The 23,046-nt window shown below is 40.7% G+C and overlaps 1 protein-coding gene and 2 long non-coding RNA genes across 3 annotated transcripts in view; 2 read left to right on the top strand and 1 right to left on the bottom strand.

Annotated features, from left to right (window-relative positions):
• Window positions 1-914: 914 nt before the first annotated feature.
• Window positions 915-11,987, top strand: LOC109365905. Its single transcript, XR_004158807.1, has 4 exons — window positions 915-1,019; window positions 8,492-8,630; window positions 9,310-9,369; window positions 9,851-11,987. It is a non-coding gene; the product is annotated as an uncharacterized LOC109365905 (long non-coding RNA).
• A 1,304-nt stretch (window positions 11,988-13,291) lies between these two features.
• On the bottom strand, window positions 13,292-19,613 carry NEK2 (NIMA related kinase 2). The gene is made up of 9 exons (XM_003203865.4): window positions 19,460-19,613; window positions 19,141-19,358; window positions 18,811-19,048; window positions 18,060-18,142; window positions 17,699-17,825; window positions 16,799-17,018; window positions 15,768-15,822; window positions 15,614-15,684; window positions 13,292-13,750 (listed from the first exon to the last, which is right to left on the bottom strand). The coding sequence occupies exons 1-9, from the start codon at window positions 19,553-19,555 to the stop codon at window positions 13,524-13,526; spliced, it is 1,335 nt and encodes a 444-aa protein (XP_003203913.1). The 5' UTR covers window positions 19,556-19,613; the 3' UTR covers window positions 13,292-13,523.
• Window positions 19,614-19,800: 187 nt separating this feature from the next.
• LOC116216176 overlaps window positions 19,801-23,046 on the top strand; it is a 31,083-nt gene continuing 27,837 nt past the window's right edge. The window contains exons 1-2 of the long non-coding RNA XR_002111753.2: window positions 19,801-19,887; window positions 22,593-22,684. This is a non-coding gene — a long non-coding RNA (uncharacterized LOC116216176). The remainder of the gene's footprint in view (window positions 19,888-22,592; window positions 22,685-23,046) is intronic.

Here is a 23,046-nt window from a genome sequence, read left to right as displayed (position 1 = left end):
GATACAGGACTTGAAGGTATACTAAGTAAGTTTGTAAACAGCACTAGATTTGGAGGAAATGTTGAATCTCTCAAGGATAGAGAGGCGTTGCAGAGGGATCTTGAAAACTGGATGGCTGGGCAATAACCAACTGCATCAAGTTTAAGAACAATTGACAGATTCTGATGGACAGATCTGATACATGTAGTGTCAGAGACGAGAGGCTGAAGAGCAGTCCTTTGGAAAGAGTTCTGGGATTCTGGTTGATGGCAAATTGAATCTGAGTCAGCTGTGTACCTTGGCAGCCGAAAGGGCCAACTGCACCCTGGGGGCCAGGCCCAGCACTGCTGCTGGGTCAGTGAAGGGGTTGTCCCACTCCACGCTTTGCTGTGTGGCCTCACCTACAGCCACAGAGGGTTTGGTGCCACAATGTAAGAAGGATGTAAAACTATTTGAGGGCGTCCAAAGGAGAGCTATAAAGATTGGGAACATTCTGGAGGGTAAGACGTATGAGAAGTGGCTGAGGTCACTTGGTTTTTTCAGCCCAGACAAAAGGAGGCTGAAGGAAGTCCTCATGGCAGCCTACAGCTTCCTCACAAAGGGGAGTGGAGGGGAAGTGCCTTGCTCTTCTCTCTGGTGACAGCAACAAGCCCCAAGAGAATGGCATGGAGATTGGAGATTAGGAAAAGTTTATTCCCTGAGAGGGTGGTCAGGCATTGGAACAGGTTTCCAAGGGCAGTGGTCATGGTCCCAAGCCTGCTGGAGTTTGAGAAGCATTTGGACAATACTCAGATATATTGTTTGAATTTTGGTTGGTCCTAAATTTTTGTTTGGTCATGGGTTGGGCTTGATGGTCCTTGTGGACCTCTTTCAACTCTGGATATTTTATGATTTCATGATTCTATGATCATTTAAAATTTCCTTTCCCTAGAAGTGATGTGATTTGGAATATGCTGTGAACCCGACTCTGCGATGTTCAGGACACTGTTCATCACTCCAAGCACCAAAGGTGGCCTTGACATAAGGATGGAAACTTGAAGGTCTGTGCTATGTCTCATCACCTTTTTTCTTTTCAACAGTCAGTTGCACTTGATGTTTGTCAAATCATCTCCCAAAACAGTGAGCATAAACATGTTGCCTTTATGTGCTGTAACTAAATCTATTTATTTTCATGACTGCCTTCCATGGTGGCCATTACATGTTTGATTTAAGCCAATCTAACTAATAAATAAATAAATAAAAGCTGGTGCCAGAAAGGGCAAGCATGTTTCCTAGCTGGAAATCACATTACTGTCCCCAACCAGTCCTAGATCTAGCAATGCTAGATGTCCCATAAGGGGCATCAGTTCTGCCTGCTAGTACAATCAAAACCAAATTATTTTTTTTCAACTAGTTCAGCAAGCTAGTCCTATTTATCTAGGGCTACGGGATAGCTAGAGCTGACACACAGAAACATGTGATTAGGGTAGGAAAAGGTGTGTGACCATTAACTGGCTACATTCTGTAATTGTTTATGCTGATTGTGAATCCACAGTCTCAAACTGACAATAAGGGAGGGATTCATGGCTGGGAATTGGTAGCTGATGCAAACATCTTCAGATCATGAGATTCCCTCTAGAGTCAGTGGAGATCTAATCAACTTTGTCGGTGGAGACTACAGTATGATTTATCTCCTCCAAGAGTTGTACGTACTTGTTCAGATGAATTCTGTCCTTACAGTGCCCATTTCTGTCTGTGACTATAAAGAAAACCTAGTGTGAACAGCTAGGAGATTAAATCAGCATCTGATGAAGTGAATCCTGCCCCCAATGTTAGCTCTGCCTGTTATATGACAAGATTTTTTATTATTATTATTCATACTTCAAAGTGTGAGTTAAGTGAATTATTTAATGAAATAAACTGAATAATGTCAGAAGGAAGAGTAGTAGCCAGTGGCCCTTCCTGCTAACAGTAATGCTCATTACCAATATACTTGAAATGTGATGTTCAAAACTGTCTCCAAGCTAAAATTCACATGCACAGGGGAAGTGCTTTGATATAATAACTCCTGGACAGCTAATTGTTCCCTTGGAAGCAAACAGGAGTGGTGGTACTTTTGGAAAGCAGAGCTTTTGTGAGTGTGATTAAGCATGGAAGAGTCGAACTTCAGGCATTTTTCAAAAAAACATCATTTAAATTTCTTACAAGCTAATTCTGTACAGTTCATTGTGGATGGATATTTGTATATGGGAACTGTGAACATGGCTTGTTGAAAGCTTTATATGAGTTCAGCTGTTTTGTGTTTGCCCAGATGTTTCTGTCTTAATGTTTGGAAGAACAAATTTCATATCAGCATGGGTGAATTAAATGATGTGTCCCAGTATCCTTAGAGCCAATGGAGAGAATCCATTTCTGCCATTGCTAAGATGGCAAAGCAATTACTGTAGCTGTCCCACAAAGGGTTCATCCATCAAGTTTCCAAGAAGGCCATCTCTCTTATCGACTAACGATGCATATTATCTGGTTAGTTAACAGTGGGGTAAAGGTCTTTTTCCTGCTATATGTCAAGCTGTTACGCAAAAAACCTGCTGTATATAAACTGCATATAACTTTAGAATTGTGTACGGTGCCAACTGGAGTTCTAGGAATATGTTTATTTATTTTTTTATTAGCCGCCTATAGTGGACATACTTTGTGCCTTTGATAACTACATAGACCAAAGCCTATCTCTTAATTGGAAATTTCCATGCAGGAAGATATTCTTGTAAGAGAAGGACTATGTAAAAAATGTATATTTGATTAGCAGCATCATACCAATGTTGTTAATGCACTGGTGTTTGCAGTTTGTATCACTACAGTGAGATAAAATCACTGTAACTACTATCAAATATGTATGTACTTACACTGTCTGTTAAAAATCAATGAATTCCTATCTTTGTCTAGCCGGTCTTCAGAACTTCTGTTCTTGTTAATAATGAGAGCTAACAACTTTGTATCTAATTCTGAATGGGAAAAATGTTTCCCATGTGATATTTTTTATTTCTGGAGGTTTAACTGCAGCTTATGAGCACACAAAAATGCAGCTGATAGTTTCGTGCTTATGTTTTACCCAAGGAATCTCAACAGGCTGAGCTGACCTAGATCTCCACCCGAGGCAAGCACTGGGGTGAATTACCCTCCAGGTCACTCTGTGTAGGTGAACATAGAAGTGCATGGTCTCTCCCGAAATGTTCACAGTAGGGCAGCATGCAGACTGTGTAGGCTGGGAAGTGTTACAGGAGGGAGTAGAGGAGCTGCTTGATCTCTGTTACCACAATTAACCATCATCATGTTTAATGGCTTCCTGGCATTGGCTCTGGTCTGAGCTAGCAATTGGGGCATCTGTGTCACTTTTGCAGTGTGCCACTTGGCCCAGCAGTTCCTATTGGGGTGTATAGCTTGGCTGAGTCTTCACTTTGTTGAGGTGATTCATTCTAGCCCCACATGCCATAGTATCTTCCTGACCTTCTTTGTCTCTCTGTCTCACTTGCTGTAACTATGTCACAGCCTGTTTGTGCCGGCTGGTTTGATAATGCAGGTCCACGGGCCATATGTGTCCTTCTCTGGCAGCCAGAACTCAACAGTTTGCATGTCACCTGATCCAGTCACAGGTAGAAAAGCAAGTGTGGATCCCATATAACTTTCAGTCTATGAAAAACCTCTCCAGGGCATTCCAGAAGGTAGGACCACAGACAGCAAAGGGGGCTGTGGGTGGTTCTGCGTGTACTATTCTCATCTGCAGGCAAGTGCTTCATCCTTCAGGATGCTCTGCCCCTGTCACAGAGCTGGAAGCTCACCACAGATGTCTTGTGTAACACTAAACACAGAGGCAGGCCAGTTTCATGCTCTGTATTATCTGTTCTACCCAGCGAGGGGACCATGTGTGAATCTGTCCCTCTGGGCCACCAGGATAGCATGCTTCATGACCCTCCCGCTAGCAGGAGCAGCAGCACTCAGCCCAGCACCTCGATCTCAGAGCACCTGTGCACAGCTGTTTGTCTAGGATAGATGGAGTCTTCAGAGGGAGCGGCCAGCTCCAGCATTTTCTTTCAAAACTCTTCCCACACAGCCTTTGGGTGTGCCTGAGTGCCTTTATCTGTGAAGCCTGCTTGCAGCCTGCTGAAGCCAAGATGGCAAAGCAGCTAATAATTAAACCTGCTTTTGCAGTTGTAGTGCTGGAGAATGCTCCTGCAGCAAAGCACCAAGAATACAATACTCCTTTACATCAAGAGATTATTCAGGTACCCAAGGTAAATATTGGCCTGCATTTAGTACGCTAATGTCAGTGCTGCTATCTACTTCCCCTGACAATTTCATTAAGATCAGTTAGTTCTTAAAAATTCTCAAGGCTGTTGCTTTTAAAATAAAATGGAGAAATAGCTGCATTTACAAGATGACTTGGAACAAATCTTGGTTTGGGAAATTCAAATGATCACATAAAATGTATGTAGGCATCTGTTTGCACATAGTCTTGCAAACCGGTTCATCTTTCTGCTGTGTGTTGATTAGAGGCATCATATTAGTGCACACACATGCACACACACTCTGGGCAGATGCAGTTCAGAAGGAAAGTTAGGAGTAAGGATTCTTGGTTTCCAAAGACCTGGGAAGACACCATTGGTTTTCTGATGCTGGAGACTCATTTTGTGGTCAAAGTGTGCCATCCTGGGCTTTACTTGTTCCAGTAAAAAAATAACGTGACTGAAAAATGCAAGGGAAATAATCCAGACAGACAAGACAGAGCAAAGGCAGCAAGAGGAAAAAAAATGCAAACGCAAGTAACAGGCCGTTAATTATTTCTTCTAAATCCAAAGGTCTTGTCTACTTCTGCTAGCCTCACTCGATTGTTGGACAGTGGGGCACTTTGTGCAGATTTCTCTTCAGCTAAAAGGGCTTATTAATAAGGCACATTATTTGCAATCGACCTAAGGGTACTGCTTAATGAAAACATTCCTCTCCAGCAAATAATAAAACACTTGCTCAGTTTCAAGTCTGTACTCAGATGTTCCTGCTGGATGAGCGTTAAACTCATGTGGCTTTATTCCACTGAATCATCCCCAGAGAGAGCAGCAGTGAGGGATGGTGAGGGAAAAGGGCTGGAAATGAATGAACACTAGATCAAAAACACAGGACTTTGTATGCAGCCCAGGCCACAACTGAATCAGTGATTCCCCTGGGGCCAGGATTCCTCCCACATTTACAGTTGAAGGACAAAGCCTTATAATCTTCCCCTAAGCTTTGTAATCTTCAGCATCTTCCCTTGGTTTGCCAACCTCTCAGTTTGATGTATGGCAGATACCTCCTGGAGCCGTGAGCACCCATACTTCCACCATCTGGTATCAGGCAGACCTGAAAGTTAGAAAGCTTAGCTTGGGAATGGGGAAAACTCTCAGCTTTTGTCCGGAGCCTTTAGTAGGATCACGAGATGATAGTTTTTAGTAGGATGCTTTTTGCCAAAAAGAACCTGTCCTTCACAGGTGCTCTAAAGGAAAGTCGAAGAAAAAATTACACAATCTCAAATACAGGTTCTGGAGTTATCATTCCAGTGCTGATCTTTAGGAGCTGTAGCACTGAAATAACCTCAATCTGTGACTCAGAATCTCGCAACAAAGATTCCCAAATAAATTGTGCAGTAGCTTTTTGAAATCTGGCCAGCAGTGATAGGCAGGTTCCAGGTCACGGGGAAACAGTCTCATTCCTCAGTACATCAGCCCTGCAGTCTGCTGTCCCTTGGCTGCCAATGTGTTCTGCAAGAGCAACCGCAATTACTCAGATCCAGATATTGTTAATGTTTCAGGAGTGGGTAAAGAAAATTTTTACAAGGTTCATTGTAAAAAGAGTGAGCAACAGCATCAGGTGGACTTTTTGGTTACAATGATTCTTGGCCCACAGTTTTTGTTGTTGTTGTTGTTTGTTTGTTTGTTTTTCTTTCAAAAAATTATCCCCAAAACTCATAGAGGAAAAAGTGATTGCGAAATGGTTGTACATTAAAACTCTCCTTTAGTACATGCATTTTGAAAAGGCAGTGACATGGAAATCCTTTGCTTCCAACAATGCTGAATTAGGGTTAATGTTTCTACCATCCCAGACAAATGACAATGAAACCCCAAGGAGCTGTAAATAAACTGCTGTTGTTTAAGTGGCCGTTCCTGCTCCCATGCCAAAGTAGGATTTGCTCAGACAAAATAAAAAGAGGGGAAAGGATGTCAGATATAATCACTTGGTACCTTCTCAGGAATCTGTGTAGAATTACTTAAAATTATCCTTCCTATTTTTGAAGTAACCACTTCCTAAAACAAAAGAAAGTGCCACAGATCTGAGCAACTTTGATGAGAAGACAGAGCACAGAGTGCACACTGTGACAGCCTCACCCTGTGACAGTAGGAAGTCAGGCTATCAGGCTGTCAATTTGAAGACTGGTATTAAATTAATCAAGACAATTAGAAGGGTGGATGTTGTCCAGAATGACCCAATAGCTGTGCAAAAACAATATATTTTTTTTCCTCCTAACTGCCTGCTTAAAACAAAAGCCTCATTGCCAAGTGATGGAAGCCCCAAATATGGGTTTCTCTAGAATAATTTACTGGTTGAGAAATGTCTATTGTTCTTTTCTTGCTTTATCTATCTGTCTGTCTATCTATCTATCTATCTATCTATCTAAGGGCAAAGGACCTCAGCAGTAGCCAGGGTCTTAAACATATTACATGCAGCAAGGAGCAGGTAGTGCTGACACTGGATATGTGCCCTGTTTCTGGGTGCTGCCGAGGCTGAAACACAACAGGACGATTTACAGCATGATAAGGAGTTTAGTGTGGCACTAAAAAAGAGAGCAGCCACCATTCCTCGGAGGCTGAGTCACCAGGGAGAATAAGCCTGTGAACTGGGGAAGTGGCTAATCGTTCTGTGTTTAGCCAATAAAAGGAGGGTAGATGACAGCTCTGTGTTTGCGTACAGTGAAAGTTGTCCTTACCATTGCAAAGATTTGATTTTATTCTCCGTTTTTCTTGTTGAAGCTTCCAATGTTCTGTATGGGAACTATTGGCAATTTTACTGTAGCATCACTAGAAATATTTCTTCACATCCTGGTTCTCTGAGATACTGGATTAGGAACAATGCTGACAGCATCTTTGGTAGTACATGTTTGTATGATAATAACAATAGTAAAACCATGCTGAACATACACAGTTTTTCTCCAACTTTGTATCTGTGCTAACCGGTTACATACAGTATATCTTTACATGTCCAATAATAGCTGCAAAGTTATGAGTAGTTAAATAGCATTATTTAACATGTTACTATTCATCTTCAGGTACTCCATCATGGTATAGAAATTTCTTCAATCTCACTTTATTAAGGTGAAAAATTTTCAAGAATTTTGGCTGTTTGCCCTAGCTGATGGTATGGAGAAACAGCCTGGTAAGGGGGATAGGGGCAGGTTGAAGAGACCTCGTGGCCTGGAGTGAGCCTCTAAAATGGCTCCTATTTCTGACAAGGAGATTGACCTTCAACTGAGGCACTGCAGATATGGCAGGTTGCTTGTAAACACTGTAAATCATTGCAATAATTGCAATAAGCTTGGAATAATTACAATGAGCTTAGAATTGACCCTTGATGCAAGTGCTGCTTCACTTCCAGAAAATGGCCTTGCAGCTGGAATCTAAACTGTAAAAAATGGGATTAAAAAAAAGTGACCATTAGAACATCTGGTCAATTTAAGCCAGGCCCTAGGATTTTATGTAAGAAGCTCCTGCAGAGCCAGCTTTGAAAACAAAACTCATGGTTACTGCCTGGCACAAACCCAGGGCTGAGTTCCCTGGCTGGGTTTCTCTGTTCAGTTGAGCTCATTCCCTGGAGCACAAGCAGAACACCAGGCTTCCAAGACAGTGATTAACCCACCACTTCTTGCCAACACTTAACTGTTTTGTTTGCACCCACAGCCATGCCAGCAGCAAGTGCAAATTAGCAGCAGTTACAAGACCAGTCTGCCATGGATTCGTTTAGTCAGAACGTGAGACAGCAAAATAAACAGGGAAAGAGGTTAAGAACATGCACAAGTGAAGGCTGTAGTTGTTCCTCCACAAATTTCCTTTCAAGCTTCTGAAATAAGGCTTTTAGAGCTCTGCCCAGACAATTTCACTGAACTTAGGAAGTGCAAGGTCCTATTTTCAGTCCCTTAGTTAAAATCAGTAACAAGAACAAATAGTTTCATGCCCTTTCCCTTTTTGAAAACACCTGGAGGTTCACTGGTTGTGGCTTTGCACAGAGGTGAAGTTCCGCTGTAGCCACCAGACTTATTTTGAAACATGAAGCATCAAAGCAGGTATTTGGTTTTGAGGAAGAGTGGGAAATTTAGAGAAGAGAGTTCTTGTGGCATCTTACATGGAGCTTTAGTGGTATGTTCTTTGTCGCTCACCTGTATTCATCACACTGCTAATCTGTGTCCATCACGTGGCCGAAGTAGACTGAATGAAAATAGCTGATGGATACCTTACAGGTAGATGGATCCGTTTGGGTGCATCATACAGCAGCTCTTCTCTGATAACACTGGCACCTCTAGAAACTAGCATGATGGTGAGAAGATTCTTCTTGCTCTCAGTTCACCTGGGGAGAGAAATTCAAAATATGCCCTAAAGGTAAGACTATAATAATTCTTATGAAACTAAGTTATTTTTTCCAATCAACTGAATACTTCCTTGATTGTATCATTTTCTTTAATGCTAACGCTTCCTCCTGCTTTTAGTTGCAACCACAAAGCACTTGCATCCAGCTCAAGCTAATTACGTGGATCACTGCCATAGGAGGTATTTGCTTCACCTCCCACAAAAATCATTATCTGTCACGATCTGCCACTTGCCCTGGCAGCTTTGTTTGTGTTATCATCCAAGTCTCAGAAAGCCCATATTATCTTTCCCCAGTGGCATCTAACGATTGATTAGTAGCAGTCAGAAAATACTTTAAATGGCAATTAGCTCTCAAGTCGGTCAGTGACTTTAACACACATATTTGTCAGGCATCTAGACTTCCTGGATGACCTAAATAGGAACCTAGCTCTGGGGTCACTGGAATATTCCCTGATGTTCTATGAAGAACCGAGAGGTCAGGTATATAACATTACTTCTATTTGCAGTTGGATGAGCAGAAAAAGTGTATTCAGTGTTCCACAGTACTACATACACCTCCAGAGAGGTCTGTGGTGTCCAGGCTTTCCAAAGGGCTATTAATGTGATTTTCTGTCAAGGAAAGTCTGATTTCACAGAAGCCAAGATTGAGAGCTCTACCTAAAGTGACTTGTCTTCATTTCTGTTGAGGAAGGTTGATGGATTGTTCCTGCTGTGTCTTTGGCAATGCTTAGTCCACAAAGAGCAAACAAGTGTAAGTATTTACAAGTGTCTAATGCTAATGAAATTGAAGTCCAGCCAAAGGTTCAGTGAGTTTGAAAGAGAGCTTGTCATTGGCTTTTCTGAGCTTCTGCTATGTCCTTGGGACTTGGACTGACACATACATGCAAAAATTTGTGTTTTGCATAAGCTTGCTTCTGCTGACCTTACAAGAGCAGGACCTGCTGAAAGAGCTGATTAATCAGTAAAAAAAAAAAAAAAGAAAAAAAAGTTTAGCAGCTACCTTTGCAAATAAAAGTTTTTCAGATTTATATGAATAATGGGAAAAAAATTACTAACTCTAGCCATGTACTTGAGCACCTCTTAACTCCCCATCAATCTGCATGCTGCAGACCAAGTTTTATGACAAAAAAAATGCATATGAAAATTGATAGCAGAAACTGAGTTTTTTATTATTAGTCACTGCTTGTTGTGTGAAGCACTAAATGCTGACTTCTGTGTCTTGGATCTAATAGTTGAGAGTGGGTGCAGCCTGGAAGCGTGATCCAAATGGCAGGAGTCCATTTTGCAGAATGCAGAGAACCGTTGCTTCCAATAAAACTTCATTCTTTTATGGCAGCTGAGCCACAGAAGCACACTTCGTCTTCAGAAGAAGTCAGATAAAGGTGTTGCTGCCTCGTGTACAGTAACTTCTCAGCACTGCTGATCTGGCTGAAAGCGATGTTAAATGAAAAAGCAGTATGATGTGCTGCAGTCAGTCTGTGGAGCCTTTTAAGGTTGTAAAGGTTAATATTTAACCTTCACCTAACTTTTCAAGTAAATATACAAATAAAACTCACTTATTTTACCTGACATGGGTTATAATGTATTTAGCCTTAATTATGACAAAGTCTTCCACAGTGTTGGAATGGCTCTTTCAGCAAGTTCCTCAGGCAGGCTTTGGCTTCCTTCCAAGCCCAGAGCCACAGCTTTATGGCTCCTAGGATTCCTCTGGCTTCACACAAGTTGCACAAGGAAAGAAAGGGACACAGACGCAGCCCAAAGGCTGTCACTGTACCATCACTAGATCTGACTGTATTTTGGACTGTGAATGCTATGAACTGGGAAATGAATTTATCAGCACACTAAGAAGTGCATGCAAGCATTGGGATGACAAGTGGTGTAAGTGAGAAGCAATGCCTCTTTTTCGTGTGAGGACAACAGTGATAGCAAGGAGCTTCACTGCACTGTATTTTCTACTTCTGGGTATCTGCAGGTAGATTCTCACAGTAAGCAGCTGTGGATCAGTTTGTGCCAGAGCACTACCTGCTGGCCTAATCAGTGAGAATAAAGAGGGAAAATGTGAATTTCCCTGTGAAAAAATAAAATTATAATTAGTTGTTCTAGAAGATTTATCCCTCCAGCTGTTCAATAATGTAGTACAGATTAAAGATTTATTGATATTCTTGTTTAGGAATGAGATTCATAGTCCTCTGTGTTTAAGCCTGATTTCTTCTAGATGTTATAAATCCGGTAAAAGTGCAGACCTGTACAGGATCCCAGCACTGTCTCTGAGCTCCCCCCTGTGACAAGCCTGATAAGGATGGAGCCTTAGGCACAGGATAGGGTCTTGATTAAGATCACACACAAAGGCTAAGATCAGAGATTTGGGCCACAGTTTTCAAAAGTGGTGCAACTTCCCTTGAGATCTACTCTTCTTGTATCGTTTGAGTGCCCGCAACTATAGACATTATTAGAATTCCTGATACCAATATTAAAGAGTAGTGAATATCTCAGAATATCCAACAGTATACACTATTATTATCACCCTGCATGCCACATGAGGGAAATGCCTAAGCTAAACCTTGTGCGTACATATAAATTTACCCTTATTTTTAGGAATGAAGTATATGCATTGGAATGATGGCACTGCTTTGCAAGCAGTCGGTGTTCCCATACATATTCTATTTATTTTCCTGCATATAATTGAAAATTACAGCCTAAGTGTGATTCCAGTGCTGCACGCATGCTCTGGGAAAACTATTATGCATTAGTAGGAATGTGTGAATTCCAGGATTCCAAAGCAAAAACCCCAAGGCATAACGAAGACAATCAACAAGCCTTCCCTTGTTTGACACACACTGGTAGGAAGTTCTTATTCTAAAAACCTCCAGAAAGACTGCACTTATCATTTTAGGGCAATAATACCTCAAGAGGACATTGAGGGTAATGCATTTGATATAGCTCAATGCTACAGCTGTATCTTAAGCTGTTTTCATTTATCACTGCTATCATGGTTGATAGTTTGCGTACTCTGCAGCATTTCCTGTTCATAATGGTGTAATTGTTAACTAAGATTTTGATTCAACTATCTTTAAAAACATGGATAAAAGATGCAAAATGGCAAATCACAAATAATTGCAATTATTTGCACCAGCAAGTACAAAAGCATCCGTAGCCTAAATATACCAATATCTTGCAGCAACACACTTACCATTTTCTGAAACAAAACAGACAAAAATATATTTCAATCAGATCCTAAATTTTGTGTTAGATAAGGTATCAATAGGCTACAGGCAGTTCCCAACAGTTACAGGGCAACAGCACCATCTTCAGGTCACTAGAGAATTAAACGAAGAGAAGCTGCAGGTATTGTTCTGAAGATATCTTACTCTTAAATGCAGTAATTATTTGATCTATTTATGTTGTCCAAGAGAAAAAGTCAAGCCTTTTTATTAGTCTGGCTTTTTCAAACGCAAAGTTTGAAAAAGCACCAGCCAGCTAACGATACAGACTTTCCTGAATCATTAATTACTCTTTTCTTGGTTACTTTTGTTTCCTCCTTTGACTACCTGTATTTTGCAGATGATAGTGACCAACAAAATACTTGCATCCCCCACTTTTTCCACATTAAAGTATACTACTGCATATTCTACCCTTTACTCTTTTATGGGTTATACAAAGATCCACATGTATCTCAGTAGAGCTGCATTACAGATTTTCTGGCTGAGGCACACAACAGAAAAATCTATATACAAGCATTGTGAAAAAGCGTGGATTCATCCTTAAATTACGTGTGAGCATCTTAAACAGTATTTATGATGGAAAACGTGTAGAATACCTCTTTAAAAAGCATTCTTGGCCCAACAAGAAAACACACGTTAATAAAATCAGCTGCTTTCTATAAATGTTTTAAGCATTTCAACCCAGAGAAATCTTCATATGTAATATATACGCAGCACTGGAGTTGCAAAGGATTTTTTTTGTATTTGTGAATCTGAGTTAGTTTCTTAAATTTACAACACCTTGAGCAACCAACAACCACTCCAGCAGAGAACTGTGAGAGGAAAGATGGAGGCTGAAAACTTGAAGAAAATTATTTGCTATTTGAAGTAGAATTGCCTCTGCCTGAAAGACAGGTACCAATATCCTGGGTGATGCCCGGCCCCAGGACAGAGACTCATGGGTTCAGTTTGCACCACATTTTTAAGATAAACCAAAGAAGATGTCTTCTTCAAATACACACCCCAAAACAGATCTTTCAGGAGCTGACAAAATGCCATGCAGCTGTCCAGGCAGCAGGACTATAAACTCATCAGTTACTGGAAATATTAAAAACCTACCTGATGGATGCTTTCCTGTACAACCTACTCCAGGGAACCTGCTTTAGCAGGAGAGTTGGACTGGATAATATCCAGAGGTCCCTTCCAACACCTACAATTCCATAATTAGGTCTTTTTTCCACTTCGGTAGAGGAAAGAGATTTTAAAAATTCATTTTGCTCTTTTGAGAGCTAAAAAGTATTCACAAGCAGACACCTGTAAGCACTTTTAACAAGTACTGTACAATGTGATTTTAACCTAGACTTTGAATGTCTGTATTTTTTTCAGCTAAAAGTCTTTCACACCAAATCTAGTAAAATCTGTTTTGCTATATTATTATTATTATTTTTTTTTTGGCAGAGAAACAACATGTAGTAAACAAAGAAAAGCAAAAAAATATATTTTAATAATACAGCTCAACTTGTTTGATATCAAAGTGACCTGTTTTTGTAACATAGCCTCTTTTCCCCTTAGAAAAAAAATTATTTGTATAAAGATTTAAAATACATTTTCAGTAGGTTCCAGTTTAAAAGAGGAAGGCATAAGTGCCATCCTACATATATAATCAACTCTAAAAAGATAAATACTGTACACCTATGTTACAGGTTCAGCGCATGCCCAAGATTTGTCTGCTCTTTAGTTGGTAGTTCTTTTCCAGTTCACACAGTGCTTGAGCTCGCAGGTTCGCAGCATACAGGCGTCTTTTGAGATCAGAGCATTTCCCTTTCGAAAGGGGATAGTTCTCCACATTAACAGAAGGCATAGCATTCTCTTCACTTCCACCAAAGTGGACCTTCTTCTTGGTTGTAGAAAAGGGGAGCAGGAGTGCATTATCTTAAGAAACAAACAAACAGAAACTGAATTAGTGCATCTCAGCATTTATTGCTTAGCTTATAACCTTTAATCCTGTCACCCATTTTGTTAACTACACATGGATCCAAGTGACCTAATTAAATGCATCTCAGCTCTTGGCAATAATTCCCATTTTTGAAGGAAAACTTGAAAGTGAAGTTTTAAAATGATTCCAATAAAAGGGTGTATGCAATGTAGCTTCTAAAGAGCTCTTAAGGGAATAGCACTTGAAATAAAGAGAACAACTGTTTTCTCTGCAGAAATAGCATTTAGGACATGCTCATAGAAACTAGGAATTTTAGTATTCCATTTTACTGTAAAGTGAACCACACAACTAAGTTTGAAGAAGAATTAAGAATCTGTGTGAGATGCAATCCAATTATGAGGAAGAGCATTAAAGCAAACTAAAGAAATTAGTAGCAAGTGATCTTGTTAATGTATTGCAATATTAACACAACCTGTGTCAGGTGTGGGTAAGTTTCAGAAACAGTGTTACAAGAATGCTACTGAATGAGTTGGAAGCTAGAAAACATTGTTAGAGAAATGTATAATGACATGGTCTACAGCTGAGACTAGAGCAAGAGCAAGTCACTCTTGGAACAGCTACATTTACTTTTCTGCATTTTCTGTCTGTTAGTATTAGCTACACCAAGTGTCTTTGCTTATTTTCAAACATGAATATCTGCTAATATCAAAACATTGTATGAAAGAGGGGGAGAAGAGGAAGAGAAGGAAGCGCTGAAGCTTGTTTAACTTTTTGCTTCCAACAATATCAGAAAGCTCCAGGCAAGTTTAGTTTTTATTTGATTTTATTTTCTTTAATGGGTCAAATAAAAGAGGAAAAGAGGTTGGGAGAGAATTCTTAAAATAGTCAGGTATGTTAGAAACATTCAAATAGCACTAATTTCTAGGGGTACTTCACTTGTGTTCTTTTACACTATGATAGCCACTTCTTGAGGGGAAGCAACTTCAGTTTTATTTTTATTAGAGGCAGTGACACATTCATATCTTGCTTTTTCTCCAACTAAAACTAAATGAAGATTTTTTTTTTTTGCTTCATGTTAAAGGCTATTCACATTTCTTTGTTCTAGTAGTACTGCTTCAGAGCCAGTGTTTAATATCCCCATCCAAGATTTTTACTGTTGCTTTCCCTAACTACAAAAGTAGTATCAAGTACTTTGGTCATTTATACTATTAAAGTGCAATGAGCAGTAGATACTATCAGTTATTACAGGGAAGATTTGAATATTACCAAGGCCAAAGTAAGGCTCAAACACTTGTGAGCTAATAGATCTCGTAAAACAGATGTAAGTAGTCAAGTATTATAGCACATTGTCAAGTGTGTTTTTGATTCTTGTGAATTAAACTGAAGTAAATTAATAACACTGTTTTCTTCTGAGCCTAAGTGAGGCAGTGATTACAGCCTGTGTGACTTGCAACAAATATTAGTTCCCACTCTGAGGACTTTAGAAGTTGAAACTAAAGATGAAGTAATTAGGCATTTGAATTTTTATTGAAATTTACTATATCAAAGGTCCTTAAGAAGGCAACTAAAATAAGTACAAGTCTGAGGTTTGGATTACAAGTCAGCATTTTGTTGGTTCATCACAAGAACCTAATTTGCAAAACAAAACTGTAAGGCTGACAGTGGTAACTCACACTGATACGTGAGCATTGTTCAGATCTTCCTGCGAAGCAGAAAATCAAGAGTCTCTTCCCAGGCAGAGATAATGGGGTTTTGTATTGCTACAATGGGACTACATACAGCACGTTGATCATAAGCATTCTTCTGGTCATACCAGCCTACATTTATCAGTGCAAGAGGCTCCTCATATGCTTGCATACCTGGACCATCTGCGGAAGATAATGTCCTCTGCTGTTTGTAGAGACTGTAGTTCCTCATCAATTTTTCAGCTCTGTTTTGAAAAAAGGAAGTTTAAGCTTTTTGCTGTAAGGCTGTAGAGCTTCTAATCAAGGCAGTTATAGGTTAATAAAATACCTAGCAAGTTTGTCCTCTGCCAGCCTCTCTCGAACACAGAGTTCCCGTTCTCTCTCTGGAAATAGAAATAGGGTAGTATGTAATGTTTGAATGTAAATGTTAAAGCTAGAGGGATTGTGCATGGTACATTTTCTTGTGAATAAAGACAGCAGTAATAGCCTGCCAGATGTTCTTATGTTCTGCTTCTGTATCTCTAAACAAAGCGAAGTAACTGCTACGCAGATACAAGCTTCAAGCTCTACCAATACGTCAATAAAACACTGAACAAGTGCTCTTAAGTGTGTTGGTTGTTTTCCTTTAGGAAAAAAGTGCCACAGTGAAGCTACAGCAGATTTCTGTTCTGAACATTATCTCACAGCAAACAAGACACTAGGTCTCAGTATTTAGATACCAATTAAAGAGTCAGCTATGACCTAACATTTTATAACAGCAGCTGTTATTCAGGCTCAGAAAATCATATATGTAGTTAAAAACTTATATAGCGGAGCCTCTATGTATGTAACGAAGTATTATATGTAGCCAGGAAGTCCTACCAGCTCAGCCACCTACACTGTTTCACATATAAGTTACCTGTAGAATGCAGCTTCTATGAAAGCAGCTGACCATTCACTCAGGTATATTTTAATCCAACATTAGTATATAGCCTAAGGCAAGCATAACGTAGCTGGTGCTAATCTGCACAGAACACATGGAGATCAGCCTACACTGCACAGAGCAATGTATTTGGACCCTGGTTTTCTGCATATTTTGCTGATTACTGCTCAGTTTTAATATTCTTCACAGACCAGGCTTACATTTCTGAACTGCCAAGTATATCTTTGCAATTGAAAAGAAGAACAAACTAGTATAGATTATTTAAGGCCAAGCATTCTTGTTTTAGTCTTTGGACAGAATTCTAGTAGCATCTACAGGAATACGATAGCCTGGTGCATTAAGATGAGTTTTGAAAACAGTCTACATTTCCATCATCAGCACATATTCTTTTATATCAGAGTCCCATTGCCACCCCCTTCCCAAAGAAAACATCATACGCTCTAATCGTTGCTCTCTGTCCTTAATGGCTTGCTCTCTTTCATGTAATTGTTGCTCCTTCAACTTCAGTTCATTCACTGGAGCATCCGAATGCTGGACCCTCTCTGGCTCTCCTGATCTCCGGCCTCTTTTATCAGAATTTTTTCTCTGCTCTTCTGCCACTAAATCTGCTATCAAGGGGTGCTGCAGAATATCTTCAACAGAAGGTCGGCAATAATCCTAAAGGAGAGAAGTCACCAGTAACCCTTAGCTGCAATCAAGAAAAAAAAAAAACAAAAAAAACCTACTGCCATGGATTCCCAAGCAAGATGCATCCCCAGGTGGAAATCAGCTGATGTGCTTTATAGTGAAGGAGAAGCTGATTAAAAAAAAAAAAAGTGTAAAGGGCAACAGCTAAGGTCTGGCATGCTGTACTTATTTAACCAGACAAAAGTGAGGTAGGAGGCTGCTACCAGCCTTCAGCACCAGAAGCCACAAGTCTGGCTATCCCAGCACAGGTATCTATTCCTTTCAGAGCCTAAGCGGGTGGGGAACTTGAAGAATCCACACCTGTTAGAGATTTAGGTTCATTATACAACTTGGTGGAACAATTTTAACCCTGAAGTTAGACCATATTTCATATGCTGTTAGATAATTCCAGTAGGCCATACTGAGACACTATTTTGCACCCTATTAACCTAGGGTAACTCTTGAGCAGCTGATGCTGCTTACCTACCTCTTTTTCTTTTTTAAGATATACTCAAAGTAGTTTTTCCCACCTTCCTACACAGGTAGTATTGCTGGTGACAAGATGATGGCCACCACTACTGCAGATTAGTTTGTTTCATAAACTGAGGAGGAAAACCAGTACTTCAGTACTAGCTCTTATCATAGGCAGAAAATTAAGAACTGATTCTTACCTTCAAGTTCAGCATCTGTTTGAGAAGTTCATTCAACTGCTCTGAGTAACGATACGGTATTCGTCTGAACTTCCCCTCCCTTATCTTTTCTGCCAACTCCTTCTGGTTGTAAGCTGTAAACGGAGGCCTGAAGAATAGTGTTTTTCTTGAGTTATCTCACCAGTTTTGTAAGACTTATTTTCATTAAAGTGTCAGACTAAGAAATAAGCAGCAAAGACTGGCTACCTACTGTCAAGACAAATACGGAAATAAAGATCTAGGACTCGTCCCTAAATCCTTTAAGGTACTGTTTATACGAAGAGTAACCATATGCACCTTAAGAGTTACGCTTCTAAATTAATTAGCACACTATTATACTTACGTGAGAGCACATAACTCATATAGAAGACATCCTAGAGACCAGATGTCAGATTTCTCATTGTATGACATGTGGTTAATTTGCTCCTAAAGAAAGAGAAAAATCTTAAGTTTATTAACTAAGATATTTGTCTCGTATTACAGGATCATCCCCTCCTGTTCAAACCTGAATTTAGCTCTGGCTTCTGGGGTTGCTTCTAAGATTCTTTTTTCATTTACCTCCATAGCAATTCTTACGAGCAGGGTCTTTAGTTATTCCAATAACTAATAACTAAATAACAACTACTGCAGTAACTACAGACTAAAGTGCTGCATCAGTCCTCAATGGACAGAACCCTATATTTCAGTCAGCATTATTATTGCCCCCACAAAAGAAAATAAACAAACAAACCATTGTATCAGGGAAATAACTCTTGCTTATTTCTAATACAAATTGAAACCTCACCCTCAGCAGGTGATTTAATGAACTCTTTACATTAACACTATAAAACAGAAGAATGCTCTAGCTTTTCTGTTCTTTTTAGAGAGAAAGATACTCCAATATAAACTTACCTCAATAATAGTTCAAGTATATAGAACTAAGCTAACTTTCTGTAAAACAATCTTGTTTCTAAACATACATACGCTTTATGAGTCACCCACATTTAAGACAAGCAATTCCTCATTAAATCCTCCAAAGCATTAATAGACTGTGAAACCAACACTGCAGAAAACAGACCTTAAAGGGAAGAAAAGGAACAGAACAGAGGTCTTACTGGAGACATATAGTACGGGGTTCCAACAAAAGTTTTGGCAAAGCTGGTGTCATGATGCAGAATTCGAGCCAGTCCAAAATCTCCGAGTTTAACATTCTGCTTGCCATCTAGGAAGACATTCGCAGGTTTTAAGTCACGGTGTACAGTGACTCCACCATCACTCCGCCTATGGCATTCCTTCAAGGCCAACGCCAACTGAGTCAACACTCGGAGAACAAAGCTCTCTTCCAAGTAGTGCCTGTGGAAGAGGTGCCTTTGTCAACGGCAATGCCGACGCACACCGCCCCGCGCCCCCTCGGATCTCGCCCTCCCCCTGCGGCCGCAGCGCACCTCTCCCTGGTGCAGCGCGCGATGACGCTGGCCAGGTCGCCGCCGTCGCAGTACTCCATCACGATGTAGAGGGTGGTGTTGCTCCGGTCGATGATGCGGTCGTGGTAGCGGACGATGTTGGGGTGCCGCAGCTCGCGGAGCAGATTCACCTCCGAAACGAGCATCTGCTTCTCCGCCTCCGTCATGGAGCCGTAGTCGAGCTCCTTCCATACCAGGATCTACAAAAGGAAAACGCAAAACGCGCAGCGAGCGACTAAAAGCGGGACGAAGAGCCGTCAGAGCCCCCGCCGCTCCCGAGAGCTCCCGGCCGGCGCCTCACCTTGCCGTCGGCCTTGCGCCGCACCTTGCGGCACTTGCCGTAGGAGCCGGCGCCGATGGTAAGCAGCACCTCGTAGTCCTCGGGCCGGCTGGGCATGGCGCTACCGCACCGCGAGCTGCCGGCCGCCCGCCGCACCGGCGCGGTTTGAACCCGACGCCCCTTCCTCTCATTGGCCCGCCCCGATCGAGCTCCGCGCTTCCCATTGGCTGTGCCGCCGTAAACGACGCCCGTCGGGTAACGGCCGGCGCAACCGTCCGGAGGCGGTGCGTGGGAGATATCGCGAGAGTTGGAGCCGCTACGCTCCATCCCGCCCCTTTCGCGTGGCACCGCCTCGCGCTCGTACGGCGTGGCGGGACCGCGGCAACTGCCAGCGGGCGGGACGGGGGCGGGCCGTCCTCCGTCAGAGCGGGCGGGGCGTTCTGCGGCCTGTGGGTGTTCCGTGTTTCTGTTTGCTTTCGTTCGTGTTTTCTGAGGCGGACGAGGTCTGCAGGCGACACCTCGGTTTCCCTTCTGAACTGGCTGAGCCTGCCGCACAGCACGTGGGCCTTCACTTGTGGGAATGTCGCTCCCCTCGCGTGCCCCAGTCCGCATCGCACCGTGTGTGGATCAGCCACAAGCACTGTGTGCTGAGTTATGAAGAACTGACTTCTAGCTAGTCAGGAAGAGACGTTTTCCTGTACAAACAATACGTTCTCCTCATTTAAGAAATGTGTAAATCTACTGAGCAGATATCCACATAATTTAGAAGAATTTAATGGAGGGCTTTTAATACAGAGAAGTGTTTAAAAACATCAAGCTATGTAAAAAAAATAGAAAATGACTCTGAAAAATTGTTCTCTAAAACCAATGAGGAGAATGATTCGTCCAGAAATTCTTAGTCAAAAACTCAGGAATGTAGATTGGAAAGCAGGGATGTGTGGGTCTGTATGCAAGTGTTGAACCAGTAATTATTATGGGTGCATTAAATTACATAGAATGACACTATAATATCCTAGCATGGTAGATTTGAAGTATGTGATGTGTCTCATAACATCACTTGGGGTAATTTTGGAGCGGTACTGGAGTGCAGCTCTGGATTCAGTTTAATCTAGTCTCTCTCCATGTGGAAATGGCCATGATGGAAGGAGGAACTCCTCGTTATTCAGCAGGGAATTGCAGCACACCTGTATAACACCTGAATCGGGTATGAAAGGGAACAGTTGCATTTGTTGACCTACAAGTATAGCAACACAGTTGCTCATATTGCATGTCCACATGGCCTCATTAATCATTTCCCCATTTTGTTTCGGGCTCCGAGAAAAGGTTTGGGGACATAGATGCCACACTATTGCTATTGATGAAATATTCTTACGTTCTTACCATTTAGACAAATCTAAGCCCTTACTTTCCTCATCAGGAGGCACAAAAGCTCCCATTGTTTCCATTATAAAAATTCCACGGCTATCTGTAGGTATCTGTTCATTACAGGAAAATAATGAGCAAGTGAGCGTAAGACATTTTAGTTTTGTTGTTAAAGAGTAATGGTGTCCTTCAAATGGTTCACTTTTACCACTGTTTTTAATTACCTTAAAAGAAAATTCCACATCCGTTATTAGCATGATAAATAAATGACGGCATTATGCAATAAAAATGAAACATATCGCATCACGCATTATGCAGGTCGTAAGCTTTCATTTCTGGTTTCAAATATCACACAGAATCACAGAATCACAGAATTGTAGGGGTTGGAAGGGACCTCTAGAGATCATCGAGACCAACCCCCCTGCCAAAGCAGGTTCCCTACAACCAGGTCGCACAGGTAGGCGTCCAGGCGAGACTTGAATATCTCCAGAGAAGGAGACTCCACAACCTCCCGGGGCAGCCTGTTCCAGTGCTCCGTCACCCTCACCATGAAGAAGTTCTTACGCACATTCGTGCGAAACTTCCTGTGCTGCAGCTTATGTCCGTTTCCCCTCGTCCTGTCTCCTCGTACCACTGAAAAGAGACTGGCCTCACCGCTATGGCCACCACACCTCAGATATTTATAAACCTGGATCAAATATATATCTTTGTTTCAGACTTCTGTACTTCCAAACTAGCAAAAGGCCATCGTGCATTCCTGCTGCTATCAATGGGAGGCTTTCTATTTATATTTCTACAGAAATAGAGGAGGTTTTCAACACTGTGCTTCATGTAGGGTCCAACTTGAAAGTTTCTTGAAAAAATGCTGGTTTGAGTCATAGAAATGTCAAAATGTCACGCTCCAAAAACCAGTAGGACAATCATTTTAGTTCTGATTATGCTTATTTTTAAGAACTTGACAATGTGAGAAAAACACATTTCTAAAAGTGGTTATTACAATTTTCAGTAGGTAATCCATTTGCATTCTTTTTTCTTTCTGGTTCTCACCATGTAAGAGAATCCAGGGTCCCATAATTCCAAAAATATGTTTTAAGTTTGAAATGGAGACCGCATTCATAAGATACCGTGTTTCCAAGTCTAGTTTCTAGTTCAGAAGCAAATCTTAGGTTTGTTTCTGGTCTCGGAAATACATCTGCTGACTTCAGGCCTTCGAAAGCTTCCAAGTAGATGTTGATAATTTATTTTTTAATATTACTTGTAATATTTTATTCTGAACCTAAAATTCTTCTGTAGTTCACTGTCAGAGTTTGGCAGATTTTGTGACAACTGCCATTTCTGCCCTAAGGAGTACCATTTTCCTTATTCCAGGGCCCAGTTATCTGATGAAATGTTTTCTGACATGCTGAAAATTATAGTAGGTAATTATCTGCTTTTTCTTAGATATCTTCTTTGTTTTCTACATGGAAATAAGTAATGATAAATGATTAACTCTTCACTGTGGGAGTCCAACTGAGTATGTTTATACATACTGATGGCAAAATAAGTATTTTAAAGTACTGATGCAAATTATATTATGTTTGTGACATCTTTTTTTTGTTATCCAATCAGAAAATTGCACGTTTCAAAATCTGGTTTAGAAACAGAAAAGAATCTTGATCTTGATCTGAAAATAAACACAGAAGATTCTAATGATGATATATAACATAATGATTATAAAAATAATACAAAATATTAAAATAATTAAAATAATGACAAAAATATCTGAGGAAAATGATGTCTCTTCTCTTCAAAGAGGTGAAAGACGCAGGAAATCACCTTCCAGGATCTCAGAAATGTGCCGAATTCTACCAGAAGAAAAGGAATTGAGTACCTAGCACTGGCAAGGTAAGAGATCTTAAGAATGCTTTTAAATGACAGAAAGATTAATTATAAAAATAGGAGTGACCAAGACATCAGTGTGTTATTTTATTTCATTTTCATCACAGAAGTATTTTGCTTTTTAAAAATTTCAATTGCATTTGTCCTTACATGTCGTTACGCTGATTCTTCATTCTGCATTGGTTTTTTTCTCCACTTCTTCTCCCTTGGTCTCATGAACACAAATTTTACATCTACCAAAGATTATCATACACAGATTATGCTTTTCTATTTTTTTTTTCCTTTTTTTTTTTTTCCCCTCTAGCTACTGATTTTATTGTCAAAATTCATACTTAGAAGAAAAAAACAAACAAAAAAAACCCTGGAAT

The sequence above is a fragment of the Meleagris gallopavo genome, chromosome 2, assembly GCF_000146605.3.
Source record: "Meleagris gallopavo isolate NT-WF06-2002-E0010 breed Aviagen turkey brand Nicholas breeding stock chromosome 2, Turkey_5.1, whole genome shotgun sequence".
Lineage (NCBI taxonomy): Eukaryota > Metazoa > Chordata > Aves > Galliformes > Phasianidae > Meleagris > Meleagris gallopavo.
This window is presented reverse-complemented; position numbering and strand designations above follow the sequence as displayed.

What these genes read in the sequence shown, in the direction of transcription:
- NEK2 (XM_003203865.4), bottom strand. Translation starts at nt 19,555, where the DNA reads ATGCCCAGCCGGCCCGAGGACTACGAGGTGCTGCTTACCATCGGCGCC. An exon ending in CCCCGTACTATATGTCTCCA is followed by an intron (nt 18,143 to 18,810) that starts GTAAGACCTCTG and finishes CTCTTTCTTTAG; the next exon opens with GAGCAAATTAACCACATGTC. An exon ending in AACAGATGCTGAACTTGAAG is followed by an intron (nt 17,019 to 17,698) that starts GTAAGAATCAGT and finishes TCTCTCCTTTAG; the next exon opens with GATTATTGCCGACCTTCTGT.